The following is a 27,281-nucleotide window of genomic DNA, read 5'->3' on the forward strand; positions in this document are numbered from 1 at the left end:
CCAGATACATGGAGACTAAACAGCACCCTTCTAAAGAATGAATGGGTCAACCAGGAAATTAAAGAAGAATTGAAAAAATTCATGGAAACAAATGATAATGAAAACACAACGGTTCAAAATCTGTGGGACACAACAAAGGCAGTCCTGAGAGGAAAATATATAGCGGTACAAGCCTTTCTCAAGAAACAAGAAAGGTCTCAGGTACACAACCTAACCCTACACCTAAAGGAGCTGGAGAAGGAACAAGAAAGAAACCCTAACCCAGCAGGAGAAGAGAAATCATAAAGATCAGAGCAGAAATCAATGAAATAGAAACCAAAAAAACAATAGAACAAATCAACAAAACTAGGAGCTGGTTCTTTGAAAGAATTAATAAGATTGATAAACCCCTGGCCAGACTTATCAAAAAGAAAAGAGAAAGGACCCAAATAAATATATCATGAATGAAAAAGGAGAGATCACAACTAACACCAAAGAAATACAGACAATTATAAGAACATACTATGAGCAACTCTACGCCAACAAATTTGACAATCTGGAAGAAATGGATGCATTCCTAGAGACATATAAACTACCACAACTGAACCAGGAAGAAAGAGAAAGCCTGAACAGACCCATAACCAGTAAGGAGTTTGAAACAGTCATCAAAAATCTCCAAACAAACAAAAGCCCAGGGCCAGATGGCTTCCCGGGGGAATTCTACCAAACATTTAAAGAAGAACTAATTCCTATTCTCCTGAAACTGTTCCAAAAAATAGAAGTGGAAGGAAAACTTCCAAACTCATTTTATGAGGCCAGCATCACCTTGATCCCAAAACCAGACAAGGATCCCATCAAAAAAGAGAACTACAGACCAATATCCTTGATGAACACAGATGCAAAAATTTTCACCAAAATACTATCCACTAGGATTCAACAGTACATTAAAAGGATTATTCACCACGACCAAGTGGGATTTATTCCAGGGCTGCAAGGTTGGTTCAACATCCGCAAATCAATCAATGTGATACAACACATTAATAAAAGAAAGAACAAGAACCATATGATACTCTCCATAGATGCTGAAAAAGCATTTGACAAAGTACAGCATCCCTTCCTGCTCAAAACTCTTCAAAGTGTAGGGATAGAGGGCACATACCTCAATATTATCAAAGCCATCTATGAAAAACCCACCGCAAATATCATTCTCAATGGAGAAAAACTGAAAGCTTTTCCGCTAAGGTCAGGAACACGGCAGGGATGTCCGTTATCACCACTGCTATTCAACATAGTACTAGAAGTCCTAGCCTCAGCAATCAGACAACAAAAGGAAATTAAAGGCATCCAAATCGGCAAAGAAGAAGTCAAACTATCACTCTTCGCAGATGATATGATACTCTATGTGGAAAACCCAAAAGACTCCACTCCAAAACTGCTAGAACTTGTACAGGAATTCAGTAAAGTGTCAGGATATAAAATCAATGCACAGAAATCAGTTGCATTTCTCTACACCAACAACAAGACAGAAGAAAGAGAAATTAAGGAGTCCATCCCATTTACAATTGCACCCAAAACTGTAAGATACGTAGGAATAAACCTAACCAAAGAGACTAAGAATCTATACACAGAAAACTATAAAGTACTCATGAAAGAAATTGAGGAAGACACAAAGAAATGGAAAAATGTTCCATGTTCCTGGATTGGAAGAATAAATATTGTGAAAATGTCTATGCTACCTAAAGCAATCTACACATTTAATGCAATTCCTATCAAAGTACCACCCATTTTTTTCAAAGAAATGGAATAAATAATCCTAAAATTTATATGGAACCAGAAAGACCTCGAATAGCCCAAGGAATATTGAAAAAGAAAGCCAAAGTTGGTGGCATCACAATTCCGTACTTCAAGTTCTATTACAAAACTGTCATCATCAAGACAGCATGGTACTGGCACAAAAACAGACACATAGATCAATGGAACAGAATAGAGAGCCCAGAAATAGACCCTCAACTCTATGGTCAACTAATCTTTGACAAAGCAGGAAAGAATGTCCAATGGAACAAAGACAGCCTCTTCAATAAATGGTGTTGGGAAAATTGGACAGCCACATGCAGAAAAATGAAATTGGATCATTTCCTTACACCACACACGAAAATAGACTCAAAATGGATGAAGGACCTCAATGTGAGAAAGGAATCCATCAAAATCCTTGAGGAGAACACAGGCAGCAACCTCTTCGACCTCAGCCGCAGCAACATCTTCCTAGGAACATCGCCAAAGGCAATGGAAGCAAGGGCAAAAATGAACTATTGGGATTTTATCAAGATCAAAAGCTTTTGCACAGCAAAGGAAACAGTTAACAAAACCAAAAGACAACTGACAGAATGGGAGAAGATATTTGCAAATGACATATCAGATAAAGGGCTAGTGTCCAAATCTATAAAGAACTTAGCAAACTCAACACCCAAAGAACAAATAATCCAATCAAGAAATGGATTGGACATGAACAGACATTTCTGCAAAGAAGACATCCAGATGGCCAGCAGACACATGAAAAAGTGCTCCATATCACTCGGCATCAGGGAAATACAAATCAATACCACCATGAGATATCACCTCACACCAGTCAGAATGGCTAAAATTAACAAGTCAGGAAATGACAGATGCTGGCGAGGATGCGGAGAAAGGGGAACCCTCCTACACTGTTGGTGGGAATGCAAGCTGGTGCAACCACTCTGGAAAACAGCATGGAGGTTCCTCAAAATGTTGAAAATAGAACTACCCTATGACCCAGCAATTGCACTGCTGGGTATTTACCCTAAAGATACAAACGTAGTGATCCGAAGGGGCACGTGCGCCCGAATGTTTATAGCAGCAATGTCTACAATAGCCAAACTATGGAAAGAACCTAGATGTCCATCAACAGATGAATGGATAAAGAAGATGTGGTATATATACACAATGGAATACTATGAAGCCATCAAAAGAAATGAAATCTTGCCATTTGCGACGACGTGGATGGAACTAGAGGGCATCATGCTTAGCGAAATAAGTCAATCGGAGAAAGACAATTATCATATGATCTCCCTGATATGAGGGAGAGGAGATGCAACATGGGGGGTTGAGGGGGTAGGAGAAGAGTAAATGAAACAAGATGGGATTGGGAGGGAGACAAACCATAAGTGACTCTCAATCTCACAAAACAAACTGAGGGTTGATGGGGGGAGGGGGGTTGGGAGGGGGGGTGGGTTATGGACATCGGGGAGGGTATGTGCTATGGTGAGTGCTGTGAAGTGTGTAAACCTGGCGATTCACAGACCTGTACCCCTGGGGATAAAAATATATTATATGTTTATAAAAAATAAAATTAAAAAAAAAAGAAAAGCAAAAAACAAAAAAACAAAAAAACATAGGGGTGGGGGGCCTGAATGGGTTATTTGGTTAAGCATCTCACTCTTGATCTCAGCTCAGGTGTTGATCTCTGTGTCTTGAGTTCAAGCCCTGTGTTGGGTTCCATACTGGGCTTGGAGCCTACTTAAAAAGAAAAAAAAAAAAAAAGAATGCAGGGGTTTATTTCCTTCCTATCAGAGGATTCATGTTTTCTGGGGCCTGAAGTTTTTATACTTTTGAGAGCTCTCTGTAATACATAAGTGGGTTAAAAGAAAAAAAAATGTTAGAATTAGAAAGGAAATCACAAATTACAAAAAGCTGACAAATACCATAAACATCAATCTATAAAAATAATGAAATAATTTTAATCATTAATTCCTTGCCATAATCTAAAGTACTTTTTCCCCTAAGCTATTTTGAATGTATACTCTCTAATTATGTTTTTATGTAATAATGTTTTATAATATAACTTTCTATATGTTTATAATTCAAAAGCTTTCTATCAATTTCACAATTCTTTATTAGTAATGACCTCTGATACATTGAGAGGCATAAAACAGACATACTTGATGTATTTGGTACTGCATATACTTGTGTCCTACAAATACAGAAATTCAGGTACATTGTACATTTTCAGTCAAAAAGGAAAAAATATAGGGGAGTTTATATTTGTATATGCTGCATTGTTGAGTATATTTCTGAACAGAGAATTTCCATTTTGACTCGGATTTGATGAGGACCAAATCTTTTCCTTATAATTTTCCATGTGGTGTAATTAGTTTTCTATTGTTGCATAATTAATTACCACAAACACAGCAACGTAAAGCAACACACATTTCTTATCTCACAGCTTCTGTGGCTACACAGTCCTGGAGTGACCTTGGGTCCTCTGCTCAGGGGCTCATCAGGCTGTAAGACGTGGGCCAGGCTGTGCTCTTCTCTGGAGGATGGACTAAGGAGGAATCCACTTCCAAGTTTATTCAGGTGTGTCGGCAAAATTCATGTTCCTGCATTTGTATGACTGAGGACCCAACCATCATGGGAAGCTACCCATAAGTCCTAGCGGCTGCCCATGATATCTTCTCTGCAGAGGTAGTTCACAGCATGGCTGTTTGCTTTTTCAAGAGCAGCAGAATATTTGTTCCAGTCAGCAAAGATGGAGTCTTATATAATGAACATAATCATGGGAATGACACCCCATCGCCTTTGCCTTATATTATAACCTAACCAAGGGAGTCACATCCCATGAGCTCTGCCATAAGTAAAGCATGGTTGGAAGCAAATCATGGGCTTCATCTGCCCTCAGAGTGGATTATACAAAGTTGTGATTTATTGAGAAATACTTTAAGGTGTTCATCCTGAGGACTGGAAAAATTTTCCACAGACCAGGTTCTGTACATTTTATGTCCTGTTTCCCCTCCATGACCCACATAGTTCTGGTGCTATATGTGCTGTATGTCTGGACACATTTATATCATGACATGACCTCTGACCTTACACTTTCCTGCCACTATGAGAGATAAATCAGTATGATGGCTACCGATATTTTATCTAGCGCTATGCCTAGGAGCTTACTATGACGGTTAGCAGTAACTTAACTGTACATGAAAGTGACCAAGAGCCACATAATATCCCTCTAGATTCAATGTTAATATATTCCTATTTTAACTCACCCTTGGCAGGATCCTAAAGATATCCATGGCCATTTCAAAACTGACTCCTCTGAGGGGAAGAGTGCAACAAAGGGAAATAAAAAGGGAAAGAGATAGTCTTAACCCATTGCAATTATAATATCTTATTTTTGTGAATTTTATAAAAATATATGACATTCCCAGGGCCTCAGGAGGGAACTGAATAAGTAATGAACTTGAAGTTAAGTTTTATTAGTGTCATGGAAAATCTGCTTCAGATTGCCACATTACTAATTAGTAGATTACCAAATTACTAATTTATTTGACAATTATTCTCTGGACCTGAAGTGATAGCCAGAATTTTAAAAACTTATGAAAATTTCTTACCCAGTGGAATGGTAAAAAACAGGCAAATGAAAAACAGGGACCGAGAGTTCCCAAGAAAGTTAACTGAGCAGAAGCCATCCTCTGCATCTACTGAACATTCCAATTACTGGAGTTTAAAATATTTGGATTTAGATTATGGAAAAAAATAAAATCTGTTCTTTCCCCTAGGGCTACATTTACTATGCAATGACTATGCTATGATAACTGTATTTAGTCTGTATATTTTGTATTAAATTGTATTCTATTTAAACTCTGTGGTATATGTATTTTCAATTTTATTTTGATAGTAGAAATCACTGCTGCTTTCTGGCCTCCAAAACATTCTCTTTCTGCTCTTAGGACAAAGAAAGAGAGAGAGGGGACAGAGAGAGAAAAACAGAAGGAGGAGAGGTGGAGGGGGAGAGAGAGAGAGAGTGGGGAAAGAGAGAGAGAGAATGAAGTACGTTCTTTATTTTTGTTATCTGATAACTAAATATTCAGGGAAATGAGCCCTGCCTCCCTGAAATGAAACATACTCTTAAGGTGTTTAAGGTAATCCCCCTCTCCTTTGCTAGTGATCATTTTAGAATTGGCCATGTGTTCCAATCCTAGTTAATTTAAAAGCAGGTGCTGAAAGTTCTGGGAAGGAGAGAGCCATGTTTGAGACTTAGAATGGCAACCAACTCCTAAGGAAAGCCTTGTGGAAGCAGAGAAAATGACTCAAAGCTCTGAATTAACCAATTCTGTATGCTTACCTATGAAAGTCCTATAACATGAGATGAAAACATGTCACTTCTATGGCGATTCACAGACCTGAACCCTTGGGGCTAATAATACATTATATGTTAATAAAAAAAATGAAAAATTTTTTAAAAAAATCACTTCTAATCTGACGTTTCTAATACAGCAGAAAACTAACAGAAATAGTGACATGTAAAATTCATACAAATACACACACAAATAACATTTATTATTTTTTTCTCATTACGAAAGCAGTATATCTTCATTGTGGAAATTTGGAATTATAGGAATTCACAAGAAAGAAGATTAAAAAAAATCACTCAGAGATAATGATATCAATAGTTTTTATATATATTCTATTGAACCTATACATACATTTTATATATTACATAACTTTAAAAATTAGGCTAATAGTTTTAAACTTGATTTTTTAAACTTAATAACCCTAACAATTGAAGATTTAAATAAATTAGTTTTAATTAGAGATTAAACTCAACCTTATTCTTTTATTTAGTTTCCTATGACACAATTTTTAGTAATTAGACAAGCTCAAAGAATTGGCTCAACATTTGAAATTAGGCTAAAGATAAAACAGATGAAATTCTAAATGTATTTTAACTGCCCATAAATATTATCTTTATGACTACAAAGTAAATTCTGAGATCATGTCACTTTAAGGAAATTCCTACCTCATTTACACCTATATATATATATATGTGTATATATATATATACTCCTTAGAAAATAAAGTTTGTGATATTACCTCATTTGTGATCCTACCTCATTTACACACACACACACACACACACACATATATATGTGTGTATATATATATATATATATATATATATGTATATGTATATATATGTACTCTTTAGAAAGTAAAGTTTGTGACACCCATTCCTTTTCCGGTATTTTTTTTCCTTCTTAGTTGTTACAGCTCTGTTTCTTAAGCTTAAATTGAATTAGTGCAATCATTGTTCAATTCATTGTCATCCATTTATATCATTTATTTACTAAATTGAATTGCAAGAGGAAACCCAAATTATAGCCGTTTTATATGCTAAGTAAAAGAAGATAGCCTAGATAAAATCTTAATTATCTATATATTGGATTTACTCTACAGAGCATATCCCTTTTTTTACAAGAATCTTCATCTTTTATTATGATTGGAAATAGAGCAAATGACTGTAATATCAAATAGTGAATATTCTCTGTTGAATGCTATATCTTTAATTTAATGCCACATTTACCTTTTGAGCTATAAATTTTAATTTACATATCCGTACTATAATTTATGGACTGCAATATTTATATAATATACTTATTTCTGAAAAGTTTTTCATTACATGAGTAGCCTTAAGAAAATTTCTGAGTCTGAAATGGTGAGTAACCAAATTGAAACAATCCAGTTTAATAGTACCATTAGTATGCATGCATATAAACAAATGAATACACTCATTTTTTTTAAAGATTTTTATTTATTTACTTGAGAGAGAGTGAGAGAGAGCACAGAGGGAGAGGGAGAAGCAGACTCCCCACTGATCAGGGAGCCCTATGCAGGGTGATCCCAGAACCCTGAGATCATGACTTGAGCCCAAGGCATATGCTTAGCTAAGACTGACTGAGCCACCCAGGTGCCCCCCCCACCCCCCGCTTGAAGATTTTTATGTATTTAAAATGAATACGTTCTGATACGATTTTATGGTAAGAAACTTTCTTATACAAAATCGATGAGGGGCTCAACCTTTTTTGTGACATGAACTCCTTCGGCAGTTGGTTTGGCCTATAAACCCCTTTCAGGATAATGTTTCTGAAAGCATAAAATAATACAAATAGAAATAAGAGGAAAGCAGTTGCCTTGAAATACAGCTTTGTATATGGACCATAGGTTATAAACCCCTGCACCAAATTTTGAATAGCCCTTTAGTTAATGTATCAAAAATGCCTGAGAACATATCTAAAGAAAACAGTTTCTTAAACATCCAAGAGCCAAGCTGACGTATGTGTTCATTAAGCACATATCTAATGAAGCCCTTAAATTACGTCTTATATATGTGTGTTATTTTGCCTTTAAATCTGGAAGCAAGAGTTGTCATCAATTTAGGATTAACTATATGATAAAGATTAAAGAAGAAGATTGATTTGATGTGGCTTATCAATGGTATTATGTCACCTGGTAGAACTGGTAAATCTTTAAAAGATTTTACTTATTTATTTGAGAGAGAGAGAGATAGTAAGAGAGAACATGAGAAAGCAGAAGGTCAGAGGGAGATCCAGACTCCCCATGGAGCTGGGAGCCAGATGCAGGACTTGATCCTGGTACTCCAGGATCATGACCTGAGCTGAAGGCAGTTGCTTAACCAACTGAGCCACCCAGGCACCCTAAATCTTTGCATCAATATACATGACTTAAAAGTTAACTTTGAGTATTTTAGCATGTTACAAATTTTGAGCCTTGCCCAATTCAACTGTAGAGTTGGCACATGGATTGATTGATTAAAGGTATGGGCTTAGTAAAATAGAAAATATGAATGAAAGAGTAGAAGGAAGGAGCTGAATTGTGGCAAATAGGATCAGTGAAAGTAGAATCGGAAAATAATGTAAGATATGGAAACACACACACAGTACCACTGAAGAGTATGTATGAGAAGAGAAAAATAAGGAAAGACTACCGTTAGTTTAATTAGTAATTTACTTTCCACAGTTTCACTGCTCTGGAAAACTTGAAATTATATTTCATCTTTGAGTGCCACTACGTATCTCATATGAATATAATGGTATTTTGCCTATTTTTAGAGAAGTTAAATGAAGGCTGAATTTCTTTAAAGTCCTTTATAAACTTTTCTTGTCATGTATATTATATTCTCATAATTTTCATCCTTCCCCTTTCTCATGGAACAGGTAGAAATAAGCCTGAATTAAAAGAGGTATTGTGCCCACATATTTTGAAAACCATACCACTTAATGTGAATATTAGTAGGTGTTAGTTACACATTTACAGTTTTTCTTTTCCTTTTTTCAATACTTTGTTGGTCTCTTTGACCTGTATATATTAAAACTGTAGTTGTTCAGTGTTCTTATGTATCAAATATCTTTTCACTTATGCTTTTGGTTGATTTCTTATTTGTTTTTCTCAGGGACTTCTGATTTTTCTGATTTTACTCACATTTTTCCAGATTAATCACTATTTGAGATCTATCTTCTAGATAGAAAAAAAATCTCTCACATTAAAACAGAGGGAATATTATGTATAAAACATAATCAGTCTTTTCTTTATTGTATTTAAAAACAGTGTTATTACTCCAGTTAATTACCACGAACTCCATTGACCACACAGCCTAGAGGAATGTTCTAATCCCTGTCCAAACGCTACTCCCTCTAGGCCTCCCCTTTCTAGGAGGGCATTTCTCACTGTTCCATGTAAAGACTGGGAGGAAGGGGAGCTACAGAGGAATAGATGGCGAGCTGCTTGCTGAATACTTCAAGCTTTTGAAATTAAAAAAAAAATTAGATTCATTGCATTTTTTTTTTTTTTAAACCAGAGGAAGGAGGATGGATCTTATGGGCAGGGGAAATTCTTTCTGCTTTAGTTATTATTGTAGCATAAGATATAATTGCTGCTAAGCCCCTTGGGAAAAAACTCTCAAAGGCATGCCTTGGTTAAGGCTGTGTTGTGGTTTCTCAGCCTTACTTTTTGGAATCTCTTTGCCTTAGGCCGTGGCTGTTTTAAACCTATATACATTAATAGACAAGGAGAAAGTGATAAGAAACCTATGTAATGTGTTATAGGAGTCCAGAAAGGACAGATGTTAATTCAGAAGTTTGCGATTATGAGGGGATATTTTATTATTTTTCTTGAAATTTCTTTTTCTTTGTGTTTGTATTTTTTATTTGCATTTGAGTTTCTAACAATGTGATTTTTGACAAGAAGAAGGATGTTAATATAAACGTGAACTCTGCTTTGTTTGTATGTATGTGTGCTGCCACCTTTGTGTTTATTATTCCCATTTGATGAAATTCACTACCTCGCTCTTCTTTATCTGATGTCCTACATAGTCTATCAATTACAGGGAGAAATATCCATATATAAGGGGATCAAAGCATGGATTTAAAAGAGCAAAGAGAAAGAAGAAGTGATTTACTGGATCTGACACCCTGTTTAACATTTCAGGATCAAACCAGTACCAAATTCCTAGGACATAGTAGGGAGTCCAGCAGACAGTAAATGAAGTGGCAAATGCAACCGTCATCTTTAGGGTCCTCAGTCGAGCTCTTGGTATATTATTCTTGGATTGATTCAGTTGTAGCTCTGTTAGATAGAGAAAAAAGTAGGTGTTTAAAGACCAGTTTTATTACAAAACCATAAAGGACAAAAAGGAAGAGTCACTAATTCAAACTAATTAATGAAATAGGAATAAATTTCCAATATCCTTAATAATCGAAATTTAAAAAATTTTTTTTAAAAAAGATTATTTATTTATTTATTTGACAGACAGAGATCACAAGTAGGCAGAGAGGCAGGCAGAGAGGGAGGCGGGGGGGAAGCAGGCTCCCCGCTGAGCAGAGAGCCCGATGCGGGGCTCTATCCCAGGACTCTGGGATCATGACCTGAGCTGAAGGCAGAGGCTTTAACCCACTGAGCCACCCAGGCGCCCCAATAATCGAAATTTGTTTGAAAAGGATATGAATGTTCCAAGTTTTCCACTATGTCATATAATGAATAGAGAAGATTAAAGATGACAGTGCTCTTAAAAATAAGTTTCCCCCAAACTAATCTGGATCTGAAATGTGTGCGTACTCAAACTCTTAAAACACAAATTTCAGAGAATAAAGTTCAGCTGAATTGATTATGTGTTTACACAGAACTATACTTACTATCTGAGTATCTCTGACAGTAAGGATGATGAAAATCACACGGGGATGAAAGGGTGTTGCCCAAAGTTACCTTTCTCAACCATGTGCTTCTCTTTATGATATTCAAAACAATTTCCCTTTTCATATCAATAAATCATTTAAAGTTCATGTGTATGTGTGCGTGTGGTGTGTGTATGGTGTTTGTGTGGAGCTCCTGTGTGTGGCATCTGTGTGGTGAGGTGTGTCTGTGTTTGTTACATATGTGATGTGTGTGGTATACGTGGGGTGTGTGTGTGTGTGTGTGTAAATTCACTGGAGTTTAATGGAATTGCTGACTCTGACAGGCTGTTTGTATGATGTTTAGCATTTAGTTCTTAACTGCAGTTTTAAAGCACCCAAAATCTATTCTTATGCTTCATAATCCAGAACTGCTATTTTATTTTAGTTTATTTTTTAAAAAGATTTTATTTATTTATTTGAGAGGGAATGAGAGAGAGAGAGAGAGCATGAGAAGGGGGGTGTCAGAGGGAGAAGCAGACTCCCTGCCAAGCAGGGAGCCTGATGTGGGACTCGATCCCAGGACTCCAGGATCATGACCTAAGCTGAAAGCAGTCGCTTAGCCAACTGAGCCATCCAGGCGCCCCCAGAACTGCTATTTTAAAATAAAAAATACCCTTCACATGCTGTATTTTTTCCTGAGGGAAATAGATCATGCTTTTCAGAAGTAGCCGTTTTGCAACTTACTCATTGATCACAAAAGAGTGGAAATATGGAGGAAAACATTTACATGTGTGATATTTTAATTATAAAATTAATTTTTGACTAGAAATGTTACCATCAGTAATTTATTGAGTACAGATTAGTTGTAGATTTCTGTCATACAAATCTAATTATCATTTCCTATGTACCTTGTTCTTTTCACACGTTGTTTCATTTAATCCTCAATATCTGTAAACTTTAGTGACATAAGTAATAAAGCTATCAGTAGGAATGAACACATTTAAAAAAGTATCTTGGCTTAGCACAGGGGCTGAATCTGAAAAAATGTTGGATCTTCTGTAACATATGGTCCTTCCACCTCTTTTCAGATATCATCATATTTCCTTATTTTACTGTCTGTCTTCTTCTAGACTGTAGACTCCCTGAAAGTGGGATAGTTACTGGGCTGTTTTATTCACCGTGGTATCTGTATCTATCACCATTTCCAGCAATATTGAGTAGTAATACATATTGGTTGAATAAGAAAAATATTAATTAACTAAATCTTAGTAATATTTATTGGTCTATTGGTCCTTGCTTCTGCTCTTTCTTTCTTCCTTCCTTCCTTCCTTCCTTCCTTCCTTTCTTTCTTTCTTTCTTTTTTTTAAGATTTTGCTTATTTATTTGAGAGAGAGAACATGAGAAGGGAGAAGGTCAAAGGGAGAAGCAGACTTCCCAAGGAGCAGGGAGCCTCATGTGGGACTTAATCCCAGGACTCCAGGATCTTGACTTGAGCTAAAGGCAGTCACTTAACCAACTGAGCCACCCAGATGCCCTGCCTCCACTGTTTTTTTTCTCTGCTTCTGCCTGGCTCACATTTTTCCAGATTAATCCCTATTTGAGATCTATCTTCTTATTCTCCGTATGTCCTTCTTAGACACCCCTTATCGAACTGAATTTCTCTGGGATAAGATTTTGAGGGCAAATGTTTTTGCAGTATATTTCTGAAGAAGTATCAAATATCATTTTGTGCCAGGAACTGCCCAAGTATCTGCTATAGAGCATTACCATAATTATTTCCTTGAGGAAATGTCTGCTGAGGGTAATCACACTACAATAATTAAGATGATTCTCTGTTAAGTTGTACCACGTATAACTTATGTGCCATGCCATCGGTAACATGTCTTCTGGATGTCATGCCAACATTGCCATGTTTACTTTGCAAAGTCCTACATTTTAGTTTGGGAGACTGCACCAGAGTATGGAAGCAAAAAAGGCACAACCAGAGCTGTGAAGATTCAGATGAAAGAGCCAGTAACATATTCAACAGTATTTCACACACCAACACAGGCATGCACACCGGTGCACGGTTATGTTGTGTGGAAAGGGGATCTGAGTGAGAAGCGGAACAGCTTAACTTTAAGGAGTCTCTTGACTACCGTTTTAACGAGGTGTGCTTTGCTATATTCTAGAAATCTGGTGTTTGGTACAGTGTTGTGGTGGGCCCAGTGGGATCAATTTGCCGATGCTTATACTGGATAAAATGAGGTAATTGTTCTTTCATTTTTACTTTCATGATACAAATTTGGAACACTGGGAGATACCAAATTACCTCATCTGTAAATTGGGGATAATAAAAGTGTAATAAAAGTATCACCTTATGGAGTTACTGTGATTATTAAATACGCAAACTGCTTAGAATACTATCTGGCACCTAGTAGGTGCCACTCTGTGCTGAAAATTGCCGTTTAAAACCTGTTTATCCACAATTAGTGCCGAATCCAAGGGATACGTACTGTGGGGATCCTGATGAAGAACCCGCGTCAGGGTGAAGATGATTTTTGCGTTGCAGATTAACGTGATGAGAAGAGGGATGAGGAAGAGGCAGCTGAAGGTGAAGAAGTTATAAAAGGCTTGATGCCACCATTGCGGGAAACTGCAGTGTGTCACACACTGTGAGAAACCTTCTGTCTGTCCAGAGCTATCGGCTAAGTGGATCATCCCGAAGATGTATAACTGTGAGGAAAGAAAAAAAAGTAGCAAATGGCGTTACTTTCTTTCACACAGTATTTGCTGTTCTCTTGAAAGCTTTCTTCCTTCTGCATTCTGCAGACCTTTGAACGCGTTGCCCAAAGCAACGGCTCAGCCCCTTGCTCTTACCCTTTCGGCACTTTGGTGAACAGTTGTAAGTGGATCTTTACTTATATTTGGGTATATTGGGTAATGTGAATGGATCTATGGGATTTTGGATTTTTTGGAAATTATCTCAACCTAGCAGAACAATCATCAACCAAGGATTTAAACACCGTTTGTATTTCAATCTCAGATGCAATTATGCTGAGTAAAGTTTTTGCAAGTGATTTTTGTCTATCACTCTACAGCAGCGCCCAAACCTGTGTCTAACAGTTAGAATGTGCCCCCCAAATTCATATTTAAATTTTATTTTTGAGACACTCAACTCCATTAAAATGGTCAAAAGACATGAATAGACCATTCACGAAAAAAGATATAGCAGTGCGCTTTGGCATGTGAAAAGATGTTCAACCTCATTTGTGATAAAGAGAATGCCAATTAAGGCTACACTGAAATGGCATTTTTCACTCTCAAGACAGGCAAAAATGAAAAATAGCAACACACTGTCATGGCCACGTTGTGGGGAAATAGATACTCTCCCACATTGCTAGTAGACATGGAAATTGGCACAACCCCTATGGAGAAGAATTTGGCAATAAGTAGCATAACTACGTCTGCATTTACCTTTGACCCAGCCATCTGACATCCAGGAATTAACTCTGAAGATACACTCCTACTTCCATTATATGAAAAATACACAGGTACAAGGTTATTCTTTGATGCATTGCTTTTAATTGAAAAATATTGAAAAGAGCTTTAATACCAATTCATAGAACAGTAGCTGAATACAATCTGGTGGCCCGCACAATGGAGTTTGTACACCTGCAGAAAAAGATTGAGTAAGATCTCCATGTAGATTTCTGTGCACGTGTGCGTGTGTGCCTCTCTGTGTGTGTACTTTCTAGCTCCGTCTGTCTGCTGGGAGCCTAGGAACAATGACTTCCTAGTGGCAATAAGCACATTCAGCACTCTTGTACCCAGATCTTGTTTACAAATACATTCTCTACCAAAAGGAACCAGAGCTCTTTGGAGAAGTGGGTGATTCCCAAGGCTGACACAGGCAAACTACAATATGTGCTTAGAACAGCTTGTGCCGAAAAGCCAGGAAGTACTAAAAGAATAGTGGAGCATGTCAGAAGAGCTCTAGAGCCAGCTTGAAAGAAAATCTGGGACAGTGTAAGCATTGAAAACAAAACCACAAAACCAAAAAACAAAGCCCTCATAAAAAGGAATGATTAACTGTTGGATAAATTAAGGATCCACAAGTCCATGCTGATAATAGATTGCAAAACAGTAACAACAAAGAAATGGGGAGGGGGAAAAACTCTTTATTATTGTAGAAAACCAACTAATAAATGTATAAGGAATAATGAAAGTAGTGATTACCAAATGGTAATAATCAATGATTTAGGCAAGAATCATCAATGGATAGTAAAAACATGGGTGAAGTTTGAGGAAAGCAGGATTTACATAATTTCTAAGTATCTACCTGTAAGATACTTATTCATTATGAAGAGTAAAATAACTTGACAGTAGAGAAAGAACAAAATAATTAAATTGGCATTGCCAATAATGGGCCCAATGGACAGCAGCTGCTTCCTTATATAATGCTTTGAGAAGTTCTCACCATCACTTCTTTGGTATTTCTGTCTAAAGTGCATAACCTGCATCTAACCATGAGAAGACATCAAACAAAATCAAATAGAGGGGCATTCTACAAAATAAGTGGCCTGAGCTCTTCAGAAATAACAATGTTATAAAACACAAAGAGAGACTGAGGAATGGTTCCAACTGAAAGGAGGCTAGTGAGATGTGGCAGCTGAATCCAATATACAATCTTGGATTTTCTTTTGTTAAAATGTTAAAAGGGACGTCATTGGGACAGTTGGTGAGATAGGAATAAATTATATGGATTAAATAACAGGTTTTTGTTTTGTTTTGTTTTTTACCTTACTCAGTCTTTTTTATTGGAATTCTGCATAAGATTTTGGTTGGAAATTTTTTCCTATAGCTCACACAACCATAAATAACAGTATTTTTTCAGTGTTAATTTCCTGATTTTGATTTTTGTACTGTATGTGCCAGAAAAAACACATTGAAGTATTAAAAGGGACATCATGTGTGAATTTACTTTTAAATAATTCAGAAAAAAAATGCATATAGGAGATAAAACAAATAAACAGAGGCAGTAAAATGTTAATATTTGGGGAAGCTGAGGGAAAGGTATTCCAGAAATCTTTGTATGATTCTTGCAATCTTCCTTTAAATGTGAAATTATGTTTTTTTAAAAGATTTTATTTATTTATCTGACAGACAGAAATCACAGGTAGGCAGAAAGGAGGGCAGAGAGGGGAAGGGAAGCAGGCTCCCCACTGAGCAGAGAGCCCAGATGCCAAAGGCAGAGGCTTTAACCCACTGAGCCACCCACGCACCCCGAAATTACGTTTTTTTAAAACATTACACATTACATAAACTATTAAAGAAATATTGCAAGTAGTTTTCAAAAACAAGTTCTAATAGACATTCACTCATTCTTTCCGCATTTATCAAGCATACTTCTTGTCCAGTCATTTCTAAGCTTTTCTACTGAGAAACTTCATTTTACTATATACATTATTAAAATGAAAAGAGTGCTCAAGCACACTATAAAACTAATAGCAAGTAAATTCAAGCAAAAATGTTACAGGATTTTTAAAATTTTAAGGGAAAGGAGAGACAGTATTTATTTTTTAAACTTTTTGATTGAATTAATAAATTTTAATTTAATTTAGTTAATTCCACAGGTCTAGGATTTCTTTCTTTTTTGAGGTATTGGAATGGGAGTGGAGTGTTCCTTAAAAAAAAAGAACACTTTTATTTACTCTCTTTGCTTGTACAGTAGAAAAATTTAATAAAATATAAATATAATAAACAATAAATAAAATATAGGAAACATAATATAGAATATAATGCTGTATCTTTTATTTTTTTAAAGATTTTATTTATTTATTTGACAGACAGAGATTACAAGTAGGCAGAGGAGATAGGCAGAGAGAGAGGAGGAAGCAGGCTCCCCGTCGAGCAGAGAGCCTGATGTGGGGCTCGATCCCAGGACCCTGGAACCATGACCTGAGCCGAAGGCAGAGGCTTTAACCCACTGAGCCATCCAGGTACCCCGTATCTTTTTTTTTCTTCTTTTTTTTCCCTTTTTTTTTTAAAGACTCTATTCATTCACTTGACAGACCACAAGTAGGCAGAGAGGCAGGCAGAGGCAGGCAGAGAGAGGTGGAAGCAGGCTCCCTGCTGAGTGAAGAGCCCGATGCGGGGCTCTATCCCAGGACCCCGGGACCATGACCTGGGCCGAAGGCAGAGGCCCTAACCCACTGAGCCACCCAGGCGCCCCTGTATCTTTTATTTTTAATCAAAATGTTGATTTTCAGTTTCAGATCTCTTTTCAAGGGCAAAATAGTTTTTTAAAATTAATCCACTAGAGGGCGCCCAATGATCATGTAATCAAATTTAAAAGTTCAGAAACCAAACACCTATTCAGCTAATTCTACTGTACAATCCAGACCGACTTTTCCACATCACAAAGTAACCATTTAAATTTTCCATACTTCTTTGCAACCTGAACTTATTTAAAGTTTAGTTTCGAATCTGGCCTAACAGATGTTGTGAGCTGGAGGGCTTTGGAGGGCTTACTTCACACAGAACCTGAAAATCTAGTATTTCTTTAAAACCTTAGCTACTCTCCCCATCTGCCCCGTCACACTTGGACCCAGATGAACCAAGTTTGACTTTCTGTTCTGCGCCGCTCTGCCAAAATTTCACTTTAATATTTCATTTTTTAAAAAAGATTTTATTTATTTATTTGACAGACAGAGATCACAAGTAGGCAGAGAGGCAGGCAGAGAGAGAGGAGGAAGCAGGCTCCCCGTGGAGCAGAGAGCCCAATGGAAGGCTAGATCCCAGGACCCTGGGATCATGACCTGAGCCGAAGGCAGAGACTTTAACCACTGAGCCACCCAGGCGCCCCATAATATTTCATATTTTTAAGTCATAATGATGAAACTTGCACAAAAAATTACTTTGAAATAAAGTACTATGATTTGAGCTAATGGTTATCTTTGTTTAATAAATGCTTATTTTTAATTAAGTTTTTTGGTTTTGAGAGAAAGAGAACGTGCATGGGGGGCAGGGAAAGGGCAGAGGGAGAGGAAGAGAGAATCTGAAGCAGACTCCCCATGCTGCGTGCAGAGCCCTTCATGAGGCTTGATCGCACGACCCTGAGATCATGACCTGAGCTGAAATCAAGCATCTGACGCATAACCAACTGATCCACCCAGGCACTCCAAATGCTTATTGTTAAAGCAGTTTCTTGGTCAAGAATTATAGTAGGTGCTCTCTGTCATGAAACATGAGCCAGACATGTCCTGCTATCAGAGAATTTAAAATTAGGTAGGGGAGGTATAGCATGTAGGTGACACCGGCCACACAAGGTAGACTGTTGTAAGTTCTCAAAGAGTGTTAGGGTAACTCAGGTTCTTACTTGCCCATGGATAAGTTGAACCTAGCTTATTTGTGCTCCAAGGCCGTGTTCGTTGGAATGATTAATATAGGGATCCACTTTACTTCCAGTGTTTTGTTTTTTGTCCTTGGATTATAATTCTTTAATTTCTTAGTTTCTCCTTTCTCATCCTTGGCGCCAGTTCTCACCAATGTTTGCTTTATTTTGCCATAAACAAGAGCATCTGTTTTCCTTCTTGAAAGCCGTTGGCAGATGCTTCTTGGAGTACTGTTTTTGACCCTCACTTTACCCCAGACTAATTGCGTTATTACCTAATCCTTTCCAGCGGTGATTATCGTTAGGTGATGTGCTTCCTCATCTATAAAATGGAGACATTGATACTATTTACCGCTAGGAAATGTCAAGACAATTACTTGAGTTAATGCTTGCAAGGCACTTAGAATAATGCCTGGCACACAGCTTTGTGCAAGCTGAAACCATTACTATTGTAAAAATTGCAAGGCACACCACACAACTTGTAAATGTGTATCCATAGATATTTGTTTATATATTTATAAATGTTTACCATATAGCTTTACCTGCTCGCTCTTAGCCATCTATTCTCAACTTAAGACTTTCCTGCCTTTTCTTTCTCTAGTCTCCTACAGGAAAAAAAAAAACCGAAATAGACGACATTGCATAGTGTGATATAGTGTAGTAGCTAAAAGCTCTGGGTATGGAGTCAACTGAATGGACTGACATCTGCACTTACTAGATGGTAATCTTGGGCTTTTTTTTTTTTTTTTTTAGATTTTATTTATTTGGCAGAGAGAGAGAGAGAGAGGCAGGCAGAGGTAGAAGCAGACAGAGGGAGACACAGGCTGAAGGAGAAGCAGGCTCCCTGCTGAGCAGAGAGCCTGTTGCAGGACTTGATCCCAGGACCTTGGGATCATGATCTGAGCGGAAGGCAGATGCTTAATGGACTGAGCCACCCAGGAGCCCCAGTCTTGGGCGTTTTATAGAACATTCTTTTTTTTTTTTTTTTTAGTTTTTTTTTTTTTTTAAATTTTTTCAGCATAACAGTATTCATTATTTTTGCACCACACCCAGTGCTCCATGCAATCCGTGCCCTCTACAATACCCACCACCTGGTGCCCCCAACCTCCCACCCCCAACCCCTTCAAAATTCTCAGATCGTTTTTCAGAGTCCATAGTCTCTCATGGTTCACCTCCCCTTCCAATTTCCCTCAACTCCCTTCTCCTCTCCATCTCCCCTTGTCCTCCATGCTATTTGTTATGCTCCACAAATAAGTGAAACCATATGATAATTGACTCTCTCTGCTTGACTTATTTCACTCAGCATCATCTCTTCCAGTCCCGTCCATGTTGCTACAAAACTTGGGTATTCATCCTTTCTTTTTTCTTTTTCTTTTTTTTTTTTTTACAGCTTTATAAACATATATTTTTATCCCCAGGGGCACAGGTCTGCGAATCGCCAGGTTTACACACTTCACAGCACTCACCATAGCACATACCCTCCCCAATATCCATAACCCCACCCCCCTCTCCCAACCCCTCCCCCCATCAACCCTCAGTTTGTTTTGTGAGATTAAGAGTCACTTATGGTTTGTCTCCCTCCCAATCCCATCTTGTTTCATTTACTCTTCTCCTACCCCCTCAACCCCCCATGTTGCATCTCCTCTCCCTCATATCAGGGAGATCATATGATAGTTGTCTTTCTCCGATTGACTTATTTCGCTAAGCATGATACCCTCTAGTTCCATCCACGTCGTCGCAAATGGCAAGATTTCATTTCTTTTGATGGCTGCATAGTATTCCATTGTGTATATATACCACATGTTTTATAGAACATTCTTAACCTTAGTTTCTGTATGAATGAAGATTATAACTGTATATAATATATAGGGTTTTGGGGAGCCTTACATGAGATAATGCATGCAATAGGATTTAGCACAATTCCCAACACATAATTATGTATTCTCTAAATAATATTTATCACGATCATCATCATTATTGTTATTTATTTATTTATGTATGTATGTTCATTGTTGTTATTAATGTTATTAGTATGCTACTTCTATGTTCCAGTATAATTCTTGGTGTATTGTATACCTGTGATGAGTATTGATTGGATTTAAGCTGCTTGTCACGTTCAGAAGTACATTCTAGTCCGATCAAGTACATTCTGTGTGTCAAGGCAAGCCTCTATGCATCTTCAGATCATGTATCTTTACACCAAAAACTAAAGGATGTCTCATATATCTTGCCTTCCAACCTAGGTTAGTGATAGAAGTTAAATGCTGTCAGCATGTAATGCTCCATATTAACACAGATGAACTAGGGTTATGAACTTCTGCAAGTGATTCTTGTGGTGAGAGATGACTGCCATTGGAAACCATGTGATTTTTGATTAGATAGGAACACACCTAATTCAAGAAATGTTTTCTCCTCAACGTGTAATTACCAGCCCAACCACACAGAGTCTGAAGGCAGATTTTCTTTCAGGTCATATTGTTTCCTTCCCTTCCCTTCTTTTTTCTTTTCTCCCTCTTTCTTTCCCTTGTTCTCTCTCACCCTTCCTTCTTTCCTTCCTTCCGACCTTATTTTACTGTTACAAATAATACCTTCAAAACTTGAATTGTTGTGCTTTGACATATATAGCCTTCAGAATGAGTAGGGTAGCTTGGTAACTAGAGGTAGTTTGGCAAACCTGACTTATCAGTCAGAATGAATGCTATAATTTTGAGGAATTGGAAATAATCAGTCTTCAGGTAAGCAATTCTCTTTGCTGTCTCTTGAAGAATCATTTAATATTGATACTTATATTTCCCTATTATTTTCCCTCCTGACTTCAAAAACTCCCTTGTGAACAAAGAAATGAAAACAGGAGGAGAGGAAGGAATGAACATTAATGGAGTATTTAAGCGTAAAGTCTTGTACTAGGTGATTTTATGTATCTTATTCTTTACAATTTATTCTTCACCACTATTCTTTTAAATTTAGTTAAGTAACTTACTCAGAGCCACAGAGATGGTGAGAGAGAGAGCATTAGGATTTAAAACTAACTTTGTTTAAATCCAATACTCATGCCATTTCTATTATTTGCCTCCCAAGCTTTGCTGTGGGGAGATCTAAGGTCTTCAGAGACAGTGGGCAGGGCTAGTGAATGCCTCCTTATCCCTCTTCAGCAAGAACAGCTCCACTTATATGTTTCATGTATTTGTTGGGGCTCCAGATAGAATTTGGGTTTTTAAAAAATTCCATTACTAGGAAAAAGTTTGAAAGTTCAGCTATGCAATGCTGAAACTTCTGAAAATATATCCTCAAACCCTCATAGAATTACTCAGTAAGAGATGATCAATCTGTGCACCAGAGGATGATGATTAAAATCATCCTTTCAATGGGAATTATCTACTAAGGATGCACCTTTGTCAGTGGGCTTATCTGGAGAGCATGGCAAAGCATGAGGTTGACTTGGGATGTGTCACAGTCTAGAAATAAAAAGCCCTTTCAATCTCTCATCTTTCCCATTGAATATGTGTAACATTAGTCATGGGGTTAAAACCTCTTTATTCAGAGAGATAGCAGAGAGCGCTAATAAAAAAAACAAAAACTGGACTTAATAAAAAGACATGAGTCCAACAACCCAAGTGACATTGGGAAAGTCAATGAACCCCTTCAGACCAGTCATTTTTGAACTGAAGATTTTTTTTTTAAAGATTTTATTTATTTGTCAGAGAGAGGGAGAGAGAGCACAAGCAGGCAGAGTGGCAGACAGAGGGGGAAGCAGGCTCCCCACTGAGCAAGGAGGCTGATGTGGGACTGGATCTCAGGACCCTGGGATCATGACCAGAGCTGAAGGCAGAAGCTCAACTGCCTGAGCCACCCGGGCACCCCTGACTGCAGACTGTAGCCATCAGTTAGTTGCAATCAACATTAGAAAATGAAATGAAACAGAGTTGAATTTTCATGAAAATTCTTCTCAGTTATAGGTGTGTGAGAGACAGACAGACAAAATCTCTGTGCGGTATGTACTTCTTACTTTGGGTTACTGCCAGAAAGATTGGCACACTATTGCTCTCAAAGGTACTCTTTTTGCTTTCTCTGATATGCCGGATGGAGATAATAACATGGCTGTTACATACTGCCTAGGATGAGGAAACTTTTCAGGAAACTTCAGTAAAGTGCTTTATAAATATAATCTACTGCTGAAAGTAAGGATGAGTCATGGGTTTCACCATGAAATAGTACCATCATTTTCTGTGGCCCAGACGCACATAACTCTCTCAGGAAGAGTAATGTGTTTGAGGTCAGGCTATTAGATGAATATCCTAAACAATTCAAAATAATTTCATATTTTTTCTTACTACATCAAGATAGATAAGTATTTGACATTATCTTTCTATTATTGCTTTGATATATTTAGATGAAAATAACTGAATTAATAAAGCAATTTATTTTTTATAGCCTCTGGGATAGTCCTTTAAAGGAGACTGACATTATTGGTTTGCATTTCAGATAGTATCACAAATTGACCTATTTTTTTTCTTTTCTTAAAAAAATATTTACTTATTTTAGAGAGAGAGAGCGCAGGAGACAGTGTGCACTGTCACAGGAGGGGCGGGGCTGGGGCTGGGAGCGGAGGGAAAGGAAGAGGATCCTCAAGCAGACTCCCTGTAGAGCACAGAATGACGAAGGGGGACTTGATCCCATGACCCTGAGATCACCACCAGAGCTGAAATTAAGAGTTGAACATTCAACCAATTTAGCCCCTCAAACTGACCTATTTCTACTTCTGTTTCGACTTTCGTCAGTATCCCAACTTACCAACTAACTACTTTCCAAATACCTGTACTTATACAATGACCTTATATTGGTAACATTATATCCCAGAGCAAATGTTTTTGGCTCTTTGAGAGCCTGCCTTCTCTCCCGCTTCAAACAAACAAAGAAATGAAGAGGCTGGCAAACACTCCTTTTCTCAACCCACCTGCCTATTTCAATGGTTTTACTGTTAAAACTCCTTGTCTAAAAATATTGGAGCTGTAGTTTACACCCTCTGGCTATTAACTCCCTAAATCCAACTTGTTTCCAAGCTTTGTTTTTTGTTTGAAATGTCCCTCTTACAAACAGTTCTCTCTGAGACTACCCTAGCCACCAACGTAATCACCTCATGGCCAGAAAAGCTGGAAAAGGTTTCTCTGTCTCTTGCATCTGTTTGGGTCTATGCGAATTTTCTTCAAATATTTTTCTTAAAAAATCACTTTATTTCGTGCCTAGTACTCACGAAGGATTAATGGTTCCCACATTTATTTCAGAATTTCCCCGGTTATCACTGTCTTCCTTAACACGGGTCCATCATACTCATTCACTGACTCCCTCATCCAAGCTTTTTGTTTAAGGAGAAGGTGAAGGATTTACTTGATCTGAAGAGAAATCACATTATCCAAACATTTTAAATTTCTATTTTTGCTAGTAATCTTATGAGGTACCGTGAATATTAATTAAGTTGAACATAACAGAGGCTCGATCACTTAAGAGTGTATGCCTTAATGGCAGTGACCAGGAAATACATAAGCATGATGTTTTATGACAGATCGTTCACTACGAGGTGGAAGAAAAGGGAGCAACCACCAAATCTGATCTCCTGCTAGTCCTACCTCTCAATCTGTTGTTTCAGCCAGACAAGTCTCCTGTGAAAATTAATCACACTTTCCAACCCTTCCTGAAAATATATGTGATCTTTGACTTATTTTTTTCATCCAAATACCATCCATTTAAAAATTTTCAACTTATCCTATCTTTAGCCTTAAAACATTCCTTTCCCATTTCAACTCTTACTCATCTCTCTTCTTACACTTACAATAGATTTTTTTAAAAAGACTTTATTTATTATTAATTTGACAGAGACTTAGCAAGAGAAGGAACACAAGCGGGGAGAGTGGGAGAGGGAGACACAGGCTTCCCACAGAGCCAGGAGCCCAATGTGGGGCTGGATTGAAGGGCTGGATATGAGCCTGGATGTGGGGCTGCATGTGGGGCTTGATCCCAGGACTCTGAGATCATGACCTGAGCCAAAGGTAGCCACTTAACTGACTGAGCCACCCAGGTACCCTGTACTTGTAATAGGTTTTAAAAGTGTTTCATATAGGGGCGCCTGGGTGGCTCAGTTGTTGAGCAGCTGCCTTCGGCCCAGGTCATGATCCCAGGGATCCTGGGATCAAGCCCTGAATCGGGCTCCCTGCTTGGCAGGGAGTCTGCTTCTCCTTCTCCCTCTGTCTGTTGCTCCTCCTGTTTGTGCTCTCCCTCAGTCTCTCTCAGTCAAATAAATAAGTAAAATCTTTTTTAAAAAAGTGTTTAGTATATAGTTGTATTAGTTTTATATGTTTTGTCTCCACAATTGAATTACACTTTTTTTTGAGGGCTATTTCTTTGTTTCATCAGCATCAGACTCAGTGTGAAGAGCCTAACTTACTTATCTTCCCTAAGAAAATCAATAAATAAGTAGTACTCTTACTTTAAAGAAACAAAATGGAAAACTTCAGGCGTAACATCATTTGGAGAGAAACATTTACTAAGCCTATTATTAGATATTTAGTCACTGTGAGAATCATTGTAAGATGCTTTTCTCCAGGCAGATCGAAACATTTTAGCTTTTCCCATTTTTCCTGCCATAAAATACATCCTAATTAAATTGATCTAGTACCCAGAAATGATGAGTTAAGTGAGAAATTGGTAGGAAAATTTGGTTATCCAACTTTCTAGTGTTTTGCTGTGTTTAGTGAGTTCTGCAGGGCAGGAATTTTTGTTTGTTTGTTGTCTTTTTTTTTAAACCACCTGGCTCATAGTAGAATGTCTAGATCACTTCCATTTGTACAGGCTGGTTTTGGGAACATCCTGGTTAACTTGGACGTCACTACTTAACATATCCTTGTACCCTAGGTTCATCATCACACAGTGCCTTTACAGGCATACAGATAACTTCTTTATCTGTTATTAAAGGATCTTTGCTCTCTGTAAGAATGTGTCCTTTTCTTCGGAGATACGACTGCTGAAAAAGGCTGATTCTGCAGGTCAGTTCATCAGGTTGCCTCTGATGAGGACAATCTGGAGCAGTATCTGGTGCTTACACCAACAATCCTGATGTTGCTGTCAGCCTGTTGCAGTTTAGCCTACCTCCAGATAAGCTCAAGTAAATCTCAGAGAAATATTCAGATTTCAAAAGTCCACGATTTCCCACTATTCCGCCCAGCTGCAAACTGAGGAGCAACATGCTAGTTAAAGAATAATTCTCAGTTGCTACAGTAACAGAGTCGTTTCCACTTACGGCGTCCCAAATGAGACAAGTTACGAACACGTTATACCTATGCAAATTTCAGTTCCTCAAGATTCTCTCCATTTACCATATCAAACAGAGTGAATGGAAAACTAGATGAAAGAATAAGATGGGGGGTGAGGCCAAATTTGACAATAGCTACATTTTTTGAGGAGCATTTACTACGTACCAGAGCTCACGCTAGACACTTTAATGCATTGTTCATTTAATCTTCACGAAAGCTGCATAAAGGAGGCGTTACCTCCATTTTATAGGTGAAGGAACTGAAACTCAGGGAAGTTAAAAGATGTGCCCAAGGTAACAGAGCCAGGATTAAACTCCCCTCTCTGATTCCCCGAGTCAAAGCTTTCAAAGATAAATACAATGCTGCTTTTGACTTGCGATCGTAAAATGCAGCACTCGAGTTTGGATAGGGAATCTGTGATTGCCATATCCTAAAAAGTTCACGTTAGTGGTTTACCTGTGGTCCAGCAAAGATACCACTGAGGAGCCAGGCCAAGCCAATCATGGACTGTCCAATGCCATTGCTTTTCATAGCTAGAGGCCTCGTGATGGCCAGGGAGCGGTCCACGCTTATCGCTACCATCATGAAGGCTGGGGCATACATGGAGAAAAGCTTCAGGTAGCTGAGGACTTTGCACAGGAACTCTCCAGCATACCATTGCACCGTAATGTTCCACATTCCATCCAGCGGCATGACAATCAGAGTCTCCAACAGGTTGGCTAAGGTCAGATGTTTTAAAAGCACCTTCATTCTCGAGAGCTTTCTCCCTTTCTCTCTCTTTTGAGTCCACTTCTGAAGTTTCAACAGGAAAGAAGCATTAAAAGTTGTAGAGAGTAGAAAAAGAAAGAAAGTAACTGTCACCCGGATCTTTCCAGATAAGGTCAGGGTGGGGAGGCTGCTCTGCACCAGCCCGTTGCTGCTGTTCACCGCTGAGCAGTGATTTTGATTCTGCTCAGGAGAGGCGCTCGCCATGTTTCCTGACTGACCTAGAGCTTCAAGACTTGGGTTTCTGGCCCTTGTGAGGTTTTGTCATGATGTAGCCCAAAGCTCCGTTTTATTTCTGCCTTCTTTGAATGGAAACGTCACAGGTTTAGATTTATGTCAAATGCTGTCCCTGAGCTGCTTTATGTTTAATGGAAAAGATCAAGGTGAACTTGTTTGGCGGGCTAATAATCCAACAGAGTGCTAAAACAGAGCATGTGGGACACATTCTGAGGGCCAAATGTAACTGTAGTACCACAGCAGATGGCCTGGTTTTCACAACAATTTTCCCAAGTACAGAAGGACACTTGAGGTTTAATTCTGAATTTAAAATTCACTCATGCTACTATTTACGTAACTTAAAGAGATTTTCTAAAACCTATGAAGTGTTACTATTCTGTCCAACAGATACAAAATGAAGATGAAGAAAAATACTAAAAAAGAACTTTATCCAGTTCAAATCTGTTGTTTTAAGAAGTTAATTCACTTCTCAAAAACATTTGTTTTTCTTTTTCAATCACACACTGCTGTACCTTCACACACTAGACAAATACGTTCATTTAACATCATCCTCCACAAAACATCAAATTAATACCTTTACAGAATTAATTGGATCGAATACAAATTGGTGTGCATTCAAATTTATCTATTCTTCTA

The 27,281-nt window shown here is 37.8% G+C and overlaps 1 protein-coding gene across 2 annotated transcripts; it reads right to left on the reverse strand.

Moving 5' to 3' along the window:
* Positions 1-10,054: 10,054 nt before the first annotated feature.
* On the reverse strand, positions 10,055-26,630 carry GNRHR (gonadotropin releasing hormone receptor). Of its 2 annotated transcripts, none has more exons than XM_047719430.1 (3): positions 26,100-26,630; positions 13,460-13,679; positions 10,055-10,419 (listed from the first exon to the last, which is right to left on the reverse strand). In XM_047719430.1, exons 1-3 carry the CDS (start codon positions 26,613-26,615, stop codon positions 10,175-10,177), a joined length of 981 nt encoding a protein of 326 aa, XP_047575386.1. In that variant the 5' UTR covers positions 26,616-26,630; the 3' UTR covers positions 10,055-10,174. The 2 variants fall into 2 exon arrangements, with proteins under 2 accessions (XP_047575386.1, XP_047575387.1); XM_047719431.1 differs by having other exon boundaries at positions 10,392-10,419; positions 13,460-13,551.
* Between the last annotated feature and the right edge of the window lie 651 nt (positions 26,631-27,281).

Source organism: Lutra lutra, chromosome 2, assembly GCF_902655055.1.
Source record: "Lutra lutra chromosome 2, mLutLut1.2, whole genome shotgun sequence".
Lineage (NCBI taxonomy): Eukaryota > Metazoa > Chordata > Mammalia > Carnivora > Mustelidae > Lutra > Lutra lutra.

Bases quoted from the DNA above. Each gene is read 5' to 3' on its own strand.
- GNRHR (XM_047719430.1), bottom strand. From the start codon at position 26,615: ATGGCGAGCGCCTCTCCTGAGCAGAATCAAAATCACTGCTCAGCGGTG. The intron at 13,680-26,099 runs GTAAACCACTAA...CTTTCCTCACAG, and splicing joins GTATCTTTGCTGGACCACAG to TTATACATCTTCGGGATGAT. The intron at 10,420-13,459 runs GTACGTATCCCT...TCTATCTAACAG, and splicing joins TCTTCATCAGGATCCCCACA to AGCTACAACTGAATCAATCC.